The 16144-nt window shown below is 44.4% G+C and overlaps 5 protein-coding genes across 7 annotated transcripts; 2 read left to right on the forward strand and 3 right to left on the reverse strand.

Annotated features, from left to right (window-relative positions):
* Positions 1-93: 93 nt before the first annotated feature.
* On the reverse strand, positions 94-2501 carry LOC143376797 (cyclin N-terminal domain-containing protein 1). The gene is made up of 5 exons (XM_076827472.1): positions 2334-2501; positions 2118-2216; positions 1768-2039; positions 1482-1697; positions 94-1409 (listed from the first exon to the last, which is right to left on the reverse strand). The coding sequence occupies exons 1-5, from the start codon at positions 2356-2358 to the stop codon at positions 1146-1148; spliced, it is 876 nt and encodes a 291-aa protein (XP_076683587.1). The 5' UTR covers positions 2359-2501; the 3' UTR covers positions 94-1145.
* A 600-nt stretch (positions 2502-3101) lies between these two features.
* On the reverse strand, positions 3102-7279 carry Tsr1 (Tsr1 ribosome assembly factor). The gene is made up of 12 exons (XM_076827471.1): positions 7069-7279; positions 6527-6797; positions 6210-6456; positions 5950-6147; positions 5650-5880; positions 5413-5581; positions 5149-5352; positions 4861-5084; positions 4512-4775; positions 4334-4444; positions 3491-3698; positions 3102-3421 (listed from the first exon to the last, which is right to left on the reverse strand). Exons 1-12 carry the CDS (start codon positions 7178-7180, stop codon positions 3264-3266), a joined length of 2397 nt encoding a protein of 798 aa, XP_076683586.1. The 5' UTR covers positions 7181-7279; the 3' UTR covers positions 3102-3263.
* Positions 7280-7869: 590 nt separating this feature from the next.
* Positions 7870-8927, forward strand: LOC143376770 (6-pyruvoyl tetrahydrobiopterin synthase-like). The gene is made up of 4 exons (XM_076827417.1): positions 7870-8054; positions 8131-8217; positions 8307-8386; positions 8450-8927. The coding sequence occupies exons 2-4, from the start codon at positions 8153-8155 to the stop codon at positions 8734-8736; spliced, it is 432 nt and encodes a 143-aa protein (XP_076683532.1). The 5' UTR covers positions 7870-8054; positions 8131-8152; the 3' UTR covers positions 8737-8927.
* Positions 8928-9361: 434 nt separating this feature from the next.
* On the forward strand, positions 9362-12434 carry LOC143376768 (28S rRNA (cytosine(4447)-C(5))-methyltransferase). 3 transcript variants are annotated; one of them, XM_076827415.1, is made up of 9 exons: positions 9362-9517; positions 9590-9726; positions 9801-9940; positions 10331-10674; positions 10745-10912; positions 10973-11168; positions 11236-11604; positions 11668-12160; positions 12241-12434. In XM_076827415.1, exons 2-8 carry the CDS (start codon positions 9627-9629, stop codon positions 12130-12132), a joined length of 1782 nt encoding a protein of 593 aa, XP_076683530.1. In that variant the 5' UTR covers positions 9362-9517; positions 9590-9626; the 3' UTR covers positions 12133-12160; positions 12241-12434. The 3 variants fall into 3 exon arrangements, with proteins under 3 accessions (XP_076683530.1, XP_076683528.1, XP_076683529.1); XM_076827413.1 differs by lacking the exon at positions 12241-12434 and having other exon boundaries at positions 11668-12206; XM_076827414.1 differs by lacking the exon at positions 12241-12434 and having other exon boundaries at positions 9600-9726; positions 11668-12206.
* Positions 12145-16116, reverse strand: Ccz1 (vacuolar fusion protein CCZ1). The gene is made up of 10 exons (XM_076827416.1): positions 15816-16116; positions 15612-15706; positions 15443-15536; positions 15171-15386; positions 14643-14818; positions 13583-13726; positions 13357-13502; positions 12679-12943; positions 12473-12600; positions 12145-12410 (listed from the first exon to the last, which is right to left on the reverse strand). The coding sequence occupies exons 1-10, from the start codon at positions 15888-15890 to the stop codon at positions 12358-12360; spliced, it is 1392 nt and encodes a 463-aa protein (XP_076683531.1). The 5' UTR covers positions 15891-16116; the 3' UTR covers positions 12145-12357.
* Between the last annotated feature and the right edge of the window lie 28 nt (positions 16117-16144).

Consider the following 16144-nt stretch of genomic DNA (forward strand, 5'->3'; position numbering starts at 1 on the left):
AGTTAATCGGAACACAGGATAATAGTGGAGGTGGCATGCAGGAGCTGCGTGAGAGAGAAGCCTAGCTCATGCGACGAGGATGGAGCTAGACGGAGGTGCCACACTCTGATTACGCGAGTCTGATAGTTTCCAACTCCTGGAAGCAGAAAAAACATAATGCGAAGCTGCGATGATTAAATCCCCCAAAAATTCCTCCGCTTACTTCTTTATTTATTTACAATCCGACTAATCATTTACTTATGACCCAGCATTTACCGAATGCACCATCTGGCGGCGCGCGTGGAAATTACATTTCGCTTTGTACATTAAAAAATTCCCTGAATTACAATTATTAACATGTATCTTTGTGCTACGCGCAGAGAAAAATTCACATATTATACATATCGATGGCTTACTGCACAAATATCGTGCATCCACTCTGTATTTCTTCAATTATAACGTACCCTCGCATTTTTAAAACTCGTTTCCCTCAGGAACGCTAAAGGTGGACCCACAATGGCCGCGTTCAGCAGGCTCAACCGTTCCGGAATGTGTGTGCAATTCCGCATTCGGGAATTTCGAAGGCATCTTACCATTTTTCATTTCTTGTTTGCGCACCACTGTTTCTTAGGCGGTTGAAATTTTGATTTTTTAATTTGTACTTCCCCGCCCCTATACACACGGGAAAAATTTGCTCCGCCGACCCTGAAGCCGGGGATCCACTTAGAAGCTAAGCTATGCTAAGTTTTAAAAAATTAACTTCGATACATCTTTATGGAACCGTTTCCACCAAAAGCTAAGCTGTGCTATGTTTATTTCGGCAGCTATGCTTTACGATTTTCCGGAAACATAGCAAAGCATAACTTCCGAAATAAACATAGCACAGCTTAGCTTAGCTTTTGCTGGAAACGGTTCCTCAAGGATATATCGAAGCTGTTATATTTTATAGCACAGCCAGACATAGCGTAGCTTAGTTTCCAGCTGGATCCCTCCGCGAAATTCGTACCGAAAATAAACTACGCTACTTTCGCTCGACTCTGCCACCCACTACTACCAAACGTCATCCCGCAGAGCAGCTCTAATCCCTGCCTCCTTTACAACGCTCGAGTCTGCCGAACGCAGCCAATATTTCCCCAGCAAACCATCGCTGTACCCTTAAACCACGCTCATTCTTGGATCGCCATCACGAGAAGTATATTGGCCATCCGCCAGATATCGTCTGCCTTTATGTCCACCAGCTTCGACAGCTTCGCGGTGACGACTTTAGTCGCCTCACCGTCTGTGCACGAGAAGAACGTCCCGCAGAGGACCACCGAAGCTCCTAGGAACAGTACGTTCGACTCCAGAGTCATCCGGTTCCTCTTCTCCTGATCCGTCTTCGCGATATGCCCTTGGGCCAGGCACTGTACATGGGAATACAGTTTCTCCCGCTGCAAGCATTTCCCTGCTTTATTAACCCTGCAACAACATCCCGCTCGGAACGTACAGCAATGAACGCGAACCTGCAGATAAACTAAATCCAACAGACTTATAGTTAGCTCCTGCATATTCGGCTCGTTCCTGAGCCCCGTCGCGGCCAGGAGGACCTCGACGCAGGTCAGCGGAGTGCAGAGCGGCATCTTAAATCCCACCATCTTGAACACCTTGAACTCCGAAGAGAAAATTGCGCTGTGCGTGTACTCCGACTTCTTGTCGATCCATCGTAAAACGCCGAGTATCTGTAAGGTAGATCGACATTGTAATACAGCTGCGCTGCGGATTTAAACGAAAGGTCTACGCCTCTTGTACTTGTGATATCCTCAAGCTTCCCGAGTGCGAGTCCATCTTGCTCGCCAGCTGCAGGCAGGACATGAGATACAGCTTCGATTGGCTGGATATCTTTTTGCAGACTTCTGACCAGGAGCTCTCGCTCTGGTGGGCGGCCTGAGCGTCGTACACCTCCCAGAAGTAGTTGCACATGAATCTATCGTACAAGTGGATGGCGGTGTATCTGGCGTCGGGCCCCAGATCCAGGTGCTCGGTTATTTTGAAGATCGCGCTGACGATTGGGACCGGTATGGCTGCGAAGGTAATTCGATGCCTACGGCTGTAGTTGAAATGAAATCTCCGTCGCGCTGACTGCGCGTAGCAACAATTACCTACAAATGGCATGTAGAATTCGTCGCTGGCTCTGACGAGACTCTCTTGCTCTTTAATCACCGCTTGGAGACCGTCCAGCCAGTCTTCGAGGAGAGGTTCTGCGCAGGGTAAACATTTGTTTCGAAGCAAAAGGGCAGGTTTACTCTACGCCGCATTCGTCGATGCGCATCTCTGATGCTTTGAGAATATTAGCATGGTAGAATCGCAGTAATTACCAATGTAAGCGGTGTCCAGGTCCATGGCTCCCCGAAGCAGAAGTTCCACTGCTGTTAATTGAACTTCTCTATCATGGAATGCTGCCCAAAATATTGTCAAAGTAAATGTCACCTTTCAAACAGTACACAAAATGCTTTTGCGCGAAGCTGATTGGGCGGAATTATGCCACGTGACTGGGTCACGGTATGTCGAAAATTTCGAATGGAATTGATTGATTAGGGCGAATTCCACTTACCCTCGAACCGCCCGCAACGCCCGTGGTTCCCGTTACGAAATTTATGAAAAATCTCTTGGAATATGGAAGAGAAATCTGTGAAATAGGCATTATCGGAAAATACAGGTTTTTAAATATAAATTACCACTCGAAAACAGCAACATATAGTTTATGATATTCATTTTATTACGAAAACGGAAAATTCCTACGTTCGTGGGCGCGGGCGATTTGGGCGTAAGTGGAATTCGCCATACAGTTTCTAAAACTTTTTGGTCTCTTGATTTCCGAAGAACCGTTTCAACGGAAAACTGTCAACCGTCAGCGGAAATTTTTTGCAGCCTTAAGTTACTGGTCCTGCACAGCTTACAAAGCTGCTTTAAATAAATCTAAAAAAGATATTCGTATAACTTAAATATCCAATAAGTCCTGAAAGTTTAAAAAAAAAATTCATTACGTAGTTTGCTTTTAATAAATTTCCAAAGACACCTTTACTTTTCGGGGCATTACCGTGGCGCCCCTCTTAATCACTACAATTTAAAAGTACTCTTTCAAAAATATTTCGTTCTGTATTTATTTTTTACCCCTCCCAGTTTAGAGGGTGAAAAATATGGTAACCCTGGGTGTAGGTTGCAGTAGTTCGGAGGGCGTGAGACTTTGTTTCATGAAACAGTATACATGGTTTTATCTACATTCAAATAGCGTTCAGCGATCGATCTTAGTCGACGTTCATGCTACGATCTTGATGCGACGTCTCTGTCAACAGGAACGGGTCGTATGTCCATTTTGGAAACACTCGTTTGTAGAGGTTCATTAGAATCGTGTCTTGCGATTTCAGCTGACCGTTGAACACGCATTTCATGTGGCCGTGTGTGCCTGCAAATAGAGTTAATTACTAATGGATTTTTTATAATTGGAAATGAAGAATTTGGAAGGGTCGCTTACCTAAGGGTTCTTTTATGTGGCCTCGACGGCCATATTTCGTTCGTAGCTCCACTGGCTTGAACCAGTTTATGTCTTCTCGGTGGAAGAACATGAATCTTACGACTGCCGATCGTTTGTGCACTTTAAACGGGTGCCCACTGAGCACCACTCTCTTCACCACTATTCTATCTGGATTTGCTGATAGTACACTACCAGTTGCGACTAATTCCTGTTAAAACAGCGCATTAATTATTGGGCATCGGCTTCTCGAAGCGTCGAAACACCGCGAAGCCCCTCGAAATCCAAGAAAGTTTCAAGTTTCGAGAACTCGAAAGTTTTCAAGTTTTCGGAATTCGAAACTTTGCATTTTTCTCGAGGTTCAAAACTCTCGAAACCTAGATAAGAATAAGTATTAGTTCGCAGCGTGCCTCGAGAATTTGTGTATTGCTACATTTTTGTTTGAATTTTTTTTAATTATGGTCAATGTAGATTTGTGCTAAAATTTTGTCGACTTCAGTTCTTAAAGCATGATATTCCACTTACAAAACGGAATCAGCACTTCAAGTTTCGAGTATTTTGACTTTCGAGCGTTTCAAAAGTTTTGAAAACTTTTGAGTTTCGAGAGTTTCAAAAGTTTTGAGAGCTTTGAGTTTCGAGTTTCAAAAGTTTTGAGAGCTTTGAGTTTCGAGTTTCAAAAGTTTTGAGAGCTTTAAGTTTCACGAGGTTCAAAAGTTTCGAGAACTTTGATTCTCGAAAGTTTCGAAGCCTCGCAACCTTCGAATTTCAGAATTTAAAAATTAGCTTTGAACCCACCCCTAAATTTTAGCAAACACCATACACTACACCGAATTATTACCGACTTACCAATGATCCGTTCAACTTTTCAAGATAACACAAAACCGGGCAAGGAGGGAAGGTAATCGGCGCGTACATGCTCGCCACAACGATGCTCTCCGGTTGAAAATACCTTTCGTACTGAAAAACAAATCCTCCATTTAGCACCATAAGTGGTCACCCGTGCGATCTACCATACCCCGCTTACTTTATGCTTATTCCCATTCGTGTGCTGGCTAAATACGGGGCACGCTGTGAATCTCCGGAAGCCGCATTGAAATATCAATCGTTCCTTCGATTTAATTGGCTGCTGGCTAATATTGGTATGTTTCAGCACCAAATTTAGAAGCGACATTTTATGCTCATACGGCAGTAAGGCAAATATAATTAACGGACGGTTCTCCAGCGCGCAGAATGCAGTGAAAAGATCGCGTCTAACATTCGCCACGTGGATCGTGATGTACCACCCAGGCTGCAATAACAAATAATACATAGAGCTTAGTTCAAGCGCCGTCAGCAAGCAAATGTTTCATGATGCTACTCGATCGTGGATGTACCATAGCTCCTTCTATCTCCTCGGCTTCCTTGAATATCCTTTTCCGTCTCCGGTCGAAATTTTGGAACTGAAATATTCGAGCATAGTCGACGGGAAGATTCTCTTTCGGATCCCAAGGACTCGTTCTAAACGACTCCAATCCCCGGTATTTCTGGAACCTCTGTTTCGCCGGAATATCTTGCGGCGTGTCCACTTCGTCAGGGAACTCCGCGTCCAGCTTTGCTTCTGCAATGAATTAAGAAGCCGAACGAAACAGAAAGTGAGACTGATATTAATTCGACCAAGGTACCTTTCAATCTTTCCATAGCTTTTTCTTCCTCTGCGACGTCAATATCTTGATCGTACCGCTGCTCATCGGGTGCAGCCTCTGATACCGTGATCGTCTCGTATTCCTCGTCATCCTCCTCTGCCTCTGCCTCGCTGTCCGCTTGAGACCTCGCCTCGTCCACAGACATCTGGCTCGACTCGTCGTCCGAAAGCTCGCTCAATTCATCTAAATAATTACAGACACGTTATCCATCCGCCTCTGTAAGCAACAACGAAACGTATATACCTCCATCCTCGTCCGGGATCCAAGCTGCTTGGTACTCGGAAGTTCCTTTCGGAACTCTCTTCAAAATCTTCTTCTTCCGAGCAGCTGCAGCCTGAGCCAGTTCCTCCTCCGTGGGCCAAGTTTGTTCGGCGTCCATTGGATCAGGCACAGTTTCACTGTCAAGAGATTCCTAGAGAAGTAAAGCATAATTAGCAACTAAAGCCGAGCGATCGCTGCTCGAGTTCCACTCAGGCTTACTTGTTTCTTCGGATCCGCACGCTCAAGAATCCTAGTCGACGGCTCATCCGCTGTATCCATCGCGTCGCAAGGTTTCCTTTGCCTCTTCTCGAGTGGATACGGGTCCTCGGGCGCATCGATTTGAGACATTTGGAAGTCTCCGAAGCCCGGTATGTGTATCAAACCATTGACCGATAATGGGACTTCTCTCAGGTATCCCGAGACCATAAGAGTCCCGAGCTCCGTCGAGTCCTAAACGAAACAAAAATTACTCCCGCCTTCATAGCTTTGCCACGGATAATTCAAGCTAGTTCCAATTACCACGTTGCAGTTAAACTTCATTTCCTCCGCCAACAGATGGGCTCGTCTGTTTCTATAAGACACTGCTTTCTGCTTCCGAGCTCCAATTCGTCGTAAAACGTTTAGCGCGTCGGTGGGCGTGTCCAAATTAAGAATCTTCTCCTCGGGAAGCCATTTAGAGATCGTAGCTTGCACGCGATTCTTGTAGTCCTGACGTTTCTGTAATGAAATTTCATTGCGACGACTGCTGGGAAGCATCGATCTATATTCCAGCGTACTACCTTCGGGTGAAGAGCTTCCAGATTCGTTAGCACCACTACTGGGTTGCTCAGGCCTTGGGCGATGCAGGGCATAACGATCTCCTGGCCCCATTGATCGAGAATATCCTCCCTGGCGCTATTGTCGTGTTCGTTTAGAGCGGACGCGACGAACAGAACAGTCGTAGCCACTTTCGCCGCGTCCAACGTGGCGAACACATTGCCGATTGGCGGCACGACGATGGAGAAACGCTGCTTAAACCTCGGTATACTGTTGATAACGGTTTAACAGTGAATGATCTACGTTCTTGCTAACGCAATTTGTGATTTAAGTGTTATACCTTAGGTGCGTCGCGCCGCACGGGCTTCTAGTTACATTCGCGGCCTCGTCTGCCTTCGTTATTATCGACAACGCACTCTGAACATCTAGATCCTCCTGCAGCGGGACTACGCACACGAGAACGGGTGCGAAGCTGGATCCACCTAGAGCTCTCTTCTGCTGCAGTACCTCTTCGCGCTTCGTCCTCCTAATTTGGGAGGACTGATGCCTTCGCGCTTTCTTTCCGAGGTTCTTCTGCACGCGTTTCGAAAGGACTTTTATCCCAACTTTTCCTGCGTATGAAGGGAATGGAGTAATCGAAGAGATAGAAGGAAGGGTAGTTTAAAATTTAATTGCAGGATAGTTTGCACTCTATTTCAAATGTGGAAGGAACCCGTTTCGCGCATGCAGACTGAGCTCATTGGCTCCGAGAAAGCGTTGGTGGGGGTACAGCCAATAGTGGCTTCTCCCGGCACCAATGAGCGTCAACCTGCGCAGAACCGGTCTAAATTCGTCGGTTAGCAGGTTCCTTCATATTTGAGACAATAGTGTAAATAATCGTACCTTTAACCTCGCTGCTTATGGACCCTTTACTACGATGCCTGCCAGTTTTGTGCGGTTTATTTGTTTGTTTGAGCGCACTGGCTCGGTGCACTTCCTGCTTCGTTGTTCCCATCTTCTTCTACCTGTTGTAACAGTTTATTGAAACATTCCTATTAAGATAGATCGAACAGCGTCTGCGAAACACGTGTATGATGCATATATTTTTACTACGTAATAGCATCGATAAAGTAGAGGATAGACCTGTCATCTAATGTAATTTTGTGTTACATGCTCGGAAGGCCGTCGCGCGGCGCTGCGAAGCGGATCGAAGAAATTAATAATAATTAATTAATTGTCGCTGCGCTTCGATCATCAATTGTTTCTAAGCTTTTCTCTGCGAATCGCCGAAATCCACATGCGTCATTCAAGCGGGAAAACTAACTCGGTTCAGCGTCGACGCTGAAAGTCCCGTGGACCGATTACGTGACCGATTTTGACGCACAAAACGAGCGTCGAGCATCAGCATGAAATTGCACCTTTACACTATTTATTTAATTAATTAATCGCGACACTTACATTTGTACAATAATTGATTACTAAATATACAAATGGTGTTCACGTGTAAATCGAGTAGATCCCATTTTTTACCCAGCGATCCTTATAATAATAGTAGCAGTGTTAATACGCATTCGATTCGATTCGATTCATATACTTTTCTTTCGATTCCTCACAAGTATCGCACGGCAAGTATCGATACCAAAAATACTCGGTATCGAATCAAAAGTATCGATACTTTACTTGCATTTACTAGTATCGAAACAACCCTACCAATGCATTTCTTTTACTAACTTTTCAATTTCCATTTCTCATCAGTGTAATTAATTAAGAGTTACGAGGCATAACATTTCCCGCGACTCCCTGATTTCGCATCAGGTTCGTCCATGAAACCACACCCACCTACGACCAGTGAAGGGCGGAAATCCCGTACGCCCGGACCCCTAAACGCGGTGGGTAACTTTTCTTCGTTATACTCTTATACAAGCACAGCATTTATACGCTTATAACTGCATAAAAAAAAATTAGAATCTGATATCGTCGAGCCGCAATGGCACGTCCGATTGCTTATCTGACTAGGCAGGAAGCTATATCCAGCTGTCATCGCCTACACAGGTGCCTAAAATTATTTCGAATTTGTGGAGAGTCCTGTTAAAAAGGAACGTTTTTTAACGATACATGATTAATTGGTTTTCTTTATTTAGCAATGATTTAACTGACGAGGAGAACAAGAATACATATGGAAAGTGTAATAACTATTGGGGACATGGTCACAATTATACAGGCGAGTTGTTAGTACTGCTCTGTTAAAACTTACAGACTTCTTATTGCATTTGTTTTATTGCAGTTGAAGTTACTGTACGTGGACCTGTAGATCGTGTAACAGGCATGGTCATGAACTTGTCAGATTTAAAAGTGTACATGAAAAGAGTCTTGATGGACCAATTAGACCATAAGAATTTAGACAAGGATGTACCCTATTTTAAGAATGTTGTTTCAACCACTGAAAATGTAGCTGTCTACATTTTTGACGAATTAAAAAAATTGCTGCCTAATCCAAGTCTTTTGTACGAGGTCAAGATTCACGAGACTGATAGAAACATTGTCATTTACAGAGGAGAGAAAGAGAGTTGATTTTTGGAATCTCAAAGTGAGAAATGACAGTGTTACATATACTGCTTTTATCAATGGGTATATTTGAAATTTTAATTTACTAATTGTTGGATATTCAAGGGCAAAGTGTTAAACAGGTCGTATAATTTTAAAGTAGTGTATCTTTTGCGAAAGGTGATTTGCTTTGGAATAAACTCAAATTCAAATCTAAATTCAATGTCTATTTTAGTTCACCCTTTCTGTCCATTTATGCGGTACTAGCTTTACTACTCGGCTTCGCCCGAAATTTAGATTCTGATTTTATAAAAAAAAATTTTTTTTAATTTTTTTTTAAAAATAGTCACATTCATCTGAGATTTCGTGATCCCAGAGTTTAACGTTCGAAAATTTTTAGGCGACAGGCAAACACACAAACACAGAAGCTTTCTGCTTTATATATTAAGTGCGCAAGGAAAAATACGTCTTCTTCTACAATTATTGAGTAAACTTCGAGTAAATTAGAAAAAAACTGTTTTTAAAGTTATTGCTTCGCGTTAACGTTAAAAATTAAAAACATCCTTTTCATATTTGAATTTTGCCGCTGTTCGGCTACTTTTCCTACGCCATCTGGCGGCTCGACATTAAAACCATCTGGCAACCCTGCCTTTGTCTACACGGTGTTGCCACCGCACAGCTATCGGACAAATATGTTGATCGCTGCGGTAAATACAGGAAATAGGTTAAAGCTCACGTGTTTACTCTGGAAGGCATATTTTATTTCTGTTATTCCGTGAATATAACTTTCTCGCTCGAAAATTACACTGTAAATATCCCAGATCTTGCTTTGCTATTGCAAATGATTCCAGGCTTACATACTTTCTATACACACCAGTAGTTTCTTACAGGGATCATTAAGAAGAATATAAAAGAAAATGGGACGCAAAGCTAAGTTCGACGGAACGCCCGTTCCAACTGGTCGTGGAAGGAAAGCGAAGAAGCAAGGCGACCCTACGTTCCCCAAGGGAGTATTAGGTATGTAGCATTTCTGTTTCGAGTATAAAATGCGCGTGTACTTGCCCGTTAAAACACGTCGCTCCATTTCGCAGTGAAAGAAGAGAAAACGTTGAGCCACAGGCAGAAGCAGCGGGCGAGGAAGCGATCGTTAAAGCAGCAGAGTCTGAAGGAGAACATAAAGAAATTAAAGGAGGAGAAACGTGTAAAAGCAAAAGATATAGTTAACGAAAGTGTAAGCTCTTTCGTTTAATTGTTAAACTTCTTGTGTTAACAGCACTAGTTTACAGTCATTTCTAGACTCCGCCATGAAATTCTTATGTAAGGTGGTCCCCTAAACTCAAAAATCGACATGAGACGAAATCCTACTGATACTTTTTCGAGATATCGCCCGATGAATATTTTGGTAACGCGAGATATGGCCAAAAACGTCGGGTCGTCTTAAAAAATTACCAAAATATTCATCGGGCGATATCTCAAGAACGTATCTATAGGATTTCGTCTCATATCGATTTCTGAGTTTAGGGGACCACCTTACATAAGAATTTCATAGTGGAGTCTCGATCAAAAATAATCTTTTGGATTTGGTAAACATGCATCAACCTGTAAGGTGTTGTTATATTAGATTGTCAAGGACGCATCGAAGCAGCTGAAGAAGACAAAGAAGAAGAAGAAATCCCCCGAACCCGTGCCGCTCGAGAATGGCAGCGTGAGCGACGAAAGTGAGGAAATGCAGCTCGACGAGGATAGCGTTGCGTCCGACGCTGAAGGGGTGGTGGAAAGCCGTAAGCAGAGGACGAAGAAGAAGCTGGTAGACAGCGACGTCGAGAGCGACGTTACGGACAGTGACGAGGAGGACAGCGACGCACCTGACGATGAAGACAAAGACGCTGACGGTACTGACGACGATGATTTGCTTCCCATAGAAAAAGCGAATAAGAAATTGAAGAGGAAGCAAGAAAAAGAACGGTGCGTCTCGCTTGCAATTAGAGTGGACTGAATATCCTTCTTCTAACTCCTCGTTTTCTTCCTCCTTTAGGAAGCTAGCAGAAGAAGAGATGACTGACATGATGTCGCAAGAATTTGACTTTAATTTTCCCACGGAGGAGGAGCTCGCAGACGCGGGCAACCTTAAAGACGTGCAACAGCGGATGAAAGACGTTGTTATGATACTATCTGATTTCAAACGACTCCGGGACGCGAACAGGTACGCGTTCAAGGCTGAAGCGGCTGGTAGAGAAATTCGCTGATCATTTTCGTCTTCTAGATCGCGTTCGGAGTACTTGGACTTACTTAGGAAGGACCTGTGTACATACTACAGTTACAATAACTTTTTAATGGAGAGACTGATACAAATATTCCCACTGGACGAGTTGCTGGAGTTCTTAGAAGCGAGCGAGGTGCAGCGGCCCATGACGCTGCGGACGAACACGTTGAAGACGCGCCGCCGTGATTTAGCGGAGGTATTCGTCGAACCAGACAGGAACGGAGCGTTTCACGCGTGCGTTGATGTGTGCTCTTCTGTTTCAGGCTTTGATTAACAGAGGGGTGAATTTAGATCCGATAGGGAAGTGGACGAAAATCGGCTTAGTAGTGTACTCTTCGCAAGTCCCGATGGGCGCGACGCCGGAGTACTTGGCGGGTCACTATATCCTGCAGGGCGCGTCCAGCTTCCTACCCGTCATGGCTCTGGAGCCCAAAGAGAACGAAAGAATTCTGGACATGTGCGCCGCGCCCGGCGGGAAGTCGTCGCACGTAGCGGCGCTCATGAAGAACACCGGCGTGCTGTTCGCGAACGACATGAACGAGGACAGAGTAAAGGCCGTCGTCGGGAATTTCCACAGGCTCGGCATCGTGAACTCCGTGATCTCCACTTACGACGGGCGGAAGCTGCCATCGGTAAATGATAGCTGATTATAAATGCGCGTTGAGGCGTAGCAACTAAACCGCTTGGCTTTTCAGGTGATCAAGGGTTTCGACAGAGTATTACTGGATGCCCCGTGCACCGGCACCGGCGTGGTTTCGAAAGATCCCAGCGTGAAGACCAACAAAGACGAAGTGGACATACAGCGTTGCAGTACGCTGCAGAGGGAACTGCTTCTGGCGGCTATAGACTGTGCTAACGCTCGCTCGGAATCGGGCGGAGTTGTCGTTTACTCCACGTGCTCGATCCTCCCGGAGGAGAACGAGTGGGTCGTCGATTACGCTCTGAGGAAACGCGACGTCAAGCTGGTGCCCACTGGCTTGGAATTCGGCACCGAAGGCTTCACCAGCTACAGGCAGCACAGGTTTCATCCCTCGCTGAAGCTGACGAAACGGTTCTACCCGCATGTACATAATATGGACGGATTCTTCGTGGCGAAGCTGAAGAAGTTCTCAAACATCGTTCGGAAGAAGAAAGACGCGGAGGAAGAGTCGCTCGAGTAGATTAAAGCCGAATACTTTTATACAATACGTATGTACAGAATTTGTATTTTACAGTAAATTTTACGTATAAATTATACAGCCTTCTATAAATAGAGTGCTACATTTCAGCTCGTACATCGTAAAACGGGTGAAGAACAATTCAGGTCGCATACAAAATAGCGGCGAACGTTAATAGATAATAGATTTATGAGACGCGGGCCTCTGTTCCCGCCGCATCTACCTTCGCTAATGGAAAAATATACTCTTCAGTTGCTTCTCGCAGAGTCGTTTCACCTCGTCTGGAAATAAACGTTATCGTTTTTAAGCATCGCAGCTTTAATTGCGAGATAGTCGCGCGTACCTTCTATGTCGATTATGCTCGCACTTTTCTGTTGGATGACTACGAAGAATTCCCTCAGGTTCGATAGCTTCCCGACGACCCAGTAATCGCTCATAGTTTTTATAATAATTTCGCCAGCCTCTTTCAATCTGAAGCAAGAATGGAAGAGCACGCTCCGGTGAAATGTGCCGCGTTACGCGTAAATTCACCACCGCTGGCATACTAACTTATTCGTGTCGTTGTATATGTCCGTGATGACCCTCAGTACCTCAGGCGTCGTGAGCACGTTGGAACATCTTCTGTTGTCTAAATGTATCGTGCTCTTGTACGCTAAATTGAGCTTATTAAAATACAGATACCTCGTGCTACCCTCGGGGGTGGCCATCACGTGCTTCACGCACTGTTCGGCAACTGAACTGACGAGAGTAGTCAATTGCGGGCCGAGGAAAGTGTCGAGGCTTTTAAAGAAGTCCATTAAAAGACTCGTTTTACCTGCGAAAGAAGCATTTCGGTTTCTTACATCGAGTGTGCGAAGAAAAAATATCGATCTCTCGAGCGACTACCCCCTCAAGGGGACTAGGCAGTCGAATCGCTCAAAAATCAAGCACTTGCGAATTAATTGCACGGGGGTGAGGGACAAATTGTGTCTGGTACTTTCCGGTAATGTTTTGCAGTGATTGCAAAAAACCGGAGGTTTGGATCGACTTGAAAAAATTACAGGATGTGTAAAACATCTGGCATTTCCCACGAAATCTCTGATATGATATTAAGACTAATATTACGGCAAAATACATCTGGATTTGCTTTCATTTTTTGTTTGCAAGTACATTAAAAAGAAAGTGTTTCTTTCACGGAAAACGACTGCCTAGTCCCCTCAATGGCAATTCATCCGAAATCGCACTTACTGTCGACGAAAAGGCAGATAGTGGCACTCAGCGCCCGATACACCACCAAATACAGGGAAACAGGTTGCGTGGAGTAATTTATAAACACTTTGGGGGACTTCCCAATTAAGCTTGGTTCGTTGATGCTAGACGGGCCAGTGACAAATCTGCAACATTCAGTTCACAAGCATTGTACTGTCAGAAGTAGGAAACTGAAGTAGAAGTATACGCTTGTGTACACACTCACTTTCCATAGTGCGACGTAGTGAACGGCGAGGGCGAGTTTCTGGGCATGGAACCGCCGTGCAGCTCTTTCTCGAGGTGAGCCGGTAAAAGCGTACTGACTAAGTAATTGTAAACCACTTGCATATCCTCGGGCTCTAAACCACTCCTAAATAATAGCACGTCATTTTTTTTCTTTCCACAATAATAATGAAGGAAATAAAAGAAATAAATAAATATCATTAAATCTATTGTTAAATACAAATATCAGATTTTTATTCTTTTATTTCCTCTTTTCTTCTTTTTCCTTTTTCTGGGGCCCCTGCACAGCTGGGGTGTAGTGATGGGATCCGAAACACTTCGAAGCTTAAAACTCTGGATAAATCTTGAAAGTCTTGGAAGTCTTGAAAATGAGCATCTGGTTGCCAAAAACTAGCCAGGTTGATCGGCCAGAGGGTCTCGCCAGGGTCGCGGTTTATGACTGTATTGTCCCGCGAGTCGGCAGTGGACGTACGGGTCCGAAACCTACCAAGACTTCCAAGGCTTTCAAGAGATTCAAGACTTTCAACACCTATCAAGATTCTAGACTTATCAAGACTTTCAAGAGTTTTAAGCTTCGAATCATGTTCGAAGTGCTTCGGATCGCATCGCTACCCGGGTGTCTTGCTCCTATAGCCAGCCTCGACAGGAATATAAAATATATTGGGCAGTCTGTTCCAGAAGAGCGTGTTCCTCGTAGCCACGGCCCTGTACTTTAAGAAGGAGTGGGTCCTTGAGAATTCGGAGGAGAAAAGTGTCTTCTACTACGCTGATTAACACGTGTAGTACTTTAGTTTGTGATTCCGTAGAAAACAAGCGATTTTTAAAATGAGAATATGCGAAAAAGTTAGTTGAAAGCATGCCTAAACGGTGTCATGCGATTATCGACAACAACGGAGACTGGACCATATCCTAGGTAATTGCGTATTAGTTCATAAAACGTATTTCTCGGCAATATAGACTTTCTTTAAATTCAATGATGCCTTTCGGAGTCATGAGGAACACGCTCTTGTGGAACAGACTGTACTACCTCTCCATTTACTAACCATACGACCTGATCGTTATAAAGGAACGCCGTGTACTTCACTTGAGAAAACATAGCCTCCACGAGGTTCATGAAGCACTGAACCCGCAGGAACGTTATTTTGTCGAGAGGTAAAAACTGCAGGCCTTGGAATATATCCAGAATGTCGCTGTTGTTCAACTTCAGCGACAGTAAGTACTGTGGAGAACGCATAGCTTTAAAACGGTCCGCTAAAAGCATCTCGACAAATACACAGGGTCAGCGTTTTAGTGTAGCGCCGCGGTGAACCGTGTTGTAGCTAAAATTTTTTAAATTCAGACGGGTACGAGATCCGTCGACATTATTTTCAAACCTCGTTACAGTAATCTGGGGTGCGAGTGGTAAACCAATCGTAAAAGCGGAGCGCGCGGCTCGATTATCCGGGCCGGGAAATTCCCAATAGCTCTTTGCGACGTTAATTTGAAAGAGACCATCTTAAAATTTTCGGAGCTCGGGCATCGCTGCTGTCCAGCGGGTTGCAGGATAAAACGCTGACCCTGTATATATTTACCCTCGAGTAGAAATGTTCGAGTTTGTGCTTCAACAGCGTTATAGAGCCACATTCGCGTTCGTTAATGATAGCGTCGAACGAGCCCATGAACAGCCTGAACATAACGTATGCTTGTTTTAATATCGCCTGGCAAACGCTGCTGGAGACTTCGTCGTACTGATATTCCATGTATTTGTTACCATCTTTCTCTTTGCATATGTATGGCACTCCAACGATCTGTGAGATTGTAGTATATCAATAAATTTACTCTTCAAACATTTCGGAGGACTTACCATTACCATCCAGAAGTTTAGCTCCGGTTGGTAGTATATTTGACGAGTTTTATGCGTGTGGCAATAGTCGCACGGTTGTCCGGGGTTGAACGATCTACGAACATTGACGACGCAGATTAGTCCTATTCGTCGAAGGCAAGGAATTGGCGCGGGGCATTGTTACACTTACTCCGCGAATTTAATGATCGCCTCGCTGAGCCCTATGTTCTTAATTTGAATATCTAAGTCTCTCTCTGGGTAATAATAGAGAATCTTTTTCTCTTCCTGTGGAAAAAGGTGCGCACAGTGAATTTATTTATTTCGGGCGTAAACCGAGCGCGAGTGGTTTCGGGGATTTTCGAAATATATTCACTGTCGAACTCCGTGTACTTACCTCCCCTTCCTTCTTCGCGTACGTCCCGTTAAATATATAAAAATGCTCCAGAGTAACCTCCGTCTTCGATGTCATTCTGACGAGCGACGATTCGCGATCGTCTTCAGTGGGAGGTATAAAAGTATGAAAAATCACTGCGATCGACTGGGAGAAAGGCGGATTTATTTATTCTCAGTCGAGCATTTTAAACAGTAAATGCAACGTTAACCTCGCCTCGAGTGTTTTGATGAATTATTTTGAAATCTTTGACAGATGTTCAGATGGCAGCACCCTGCCTCGTCACGTGATCCAGCACGAGTGCAAATAGTTTTGGACATTTTTGCGTGTTG

The sequence above is a fragment of the Andrena cerasifolii genome, chromosome 15 (assembly GCF_050908995.1).
Source record: "Andrena cerasifolii isolate SP2316 chromosome 15, iyAndCera1_principal, whole genome shotgun sequence".
Classification (NCBI taxonomy): Eukaryota; Metazoa; Arthropoda; class Insecta; order Hymenoptera; family Andrenidae; genus Andrena; species Andrena cerasifolii.

Bases quoted from the DNA above. Each gene is read 5' to 3' on its own strand.
- LOC143376797 (XM_076827472.1), bottom strand. From the start codon at position 2,358: ATGGACCTGGACACCGCTTACATTG. The intron at 1,698-1,767 runs GTACAAGAGGCG...TCTACCTTACAG, and splicing joins GAAGCTTGAGGATATCACAA to ATACTCGGCGTTTTACGATG. The intron at 1,410-1,481 runs GTTCGCGTTCAT...AAATGCTTGCAG, and splicing joins TGGATTTAGTTTATCTGCAG to CGGGAGAAACTGTATTCCCA.
- Tsr1 (XM_076827471.1), bottom strand. From the start codon at position 7,180: ATGGGAACAACGAAGCAGGAAGTGCACCGAGCCAGTGCGCTCAAACAA. The intron at 6,148-6,209 runs GTAGTACGCTGG...ATTTCATTACAG, and splicing joins TGGAAGCTCTTCACCCGAAG to AAACGTCAGGACTACAAGAA. The intron at 3,699-4,333 runs GTAAGTCGGTAA...CTGTTTTAACAG, and splicing joins AAAAGTTGAACGGATCATTG to GAATTAGTCGCAACTGGTAG.
- LOC143376770 (XM_076827417.1), top strand. From the start codon at position 8,153: ATGGCACGTCCGATTGCTTATCTGACTAGGCAGGAAGCTATATCCAGC. The intron at 8,218-8,306 runs GTGCCTAAAATT...TTCTTTATTTAG, and splicing joins AGCTGTCATCGCCTACACAG to CAATGATTTAACTGACGAGG. The intron at 8,387-8,449 runs GCGAGTTGTTAG...GTTTTATTGCAG, and splicing joins ACATGGTCACAATTATACAG to TTGAAGTTACTGTACGTGGA.
- LOC143376768 (XM_076827415.1), top strand. From the start codon at position 9,627: ATGGGACGCAAAGCTAAGTTCGACGGAACGCCCGTTCCAACTGGTCGT. The intron at 9,727-9,800 runs GTATGTAGCATT...TCCATTTCGCAG, and splicing joins GTTCCCCAAGGGAGTATTAG to TGAAAGAAGAGAAAACGTTG. The intron at 11,169-11,235 runs GTATTCGTCGAA...CTTCTGTTTCAG, and splicing joins GCCGCCGTGATTTAGCGGAG to GCTTTGATTAACAGAGGGGT.
- Ccz1 (XM_076827416.1), bottom strand. From the start codon at position 15,890: ATGACATCGAAGACGGAGGTTACTCTGGAGCATTTTTATATATTTAAC. The intron at 15,707-15,815 runs GTAAGTACACGG...CTTTTTCCACAG, and splicing joins ACGCGAAGAAGGAAGGGGAG to GAAGAGAAAAAGATTCTCTA. The intron at 15,387-15,442 runs GTAAGTCCTCCG...ACAATCTCACAG, and splicing joins TAAACTTCTGGATGGTAATG to ATCGTTGGAGTGCCATACAT.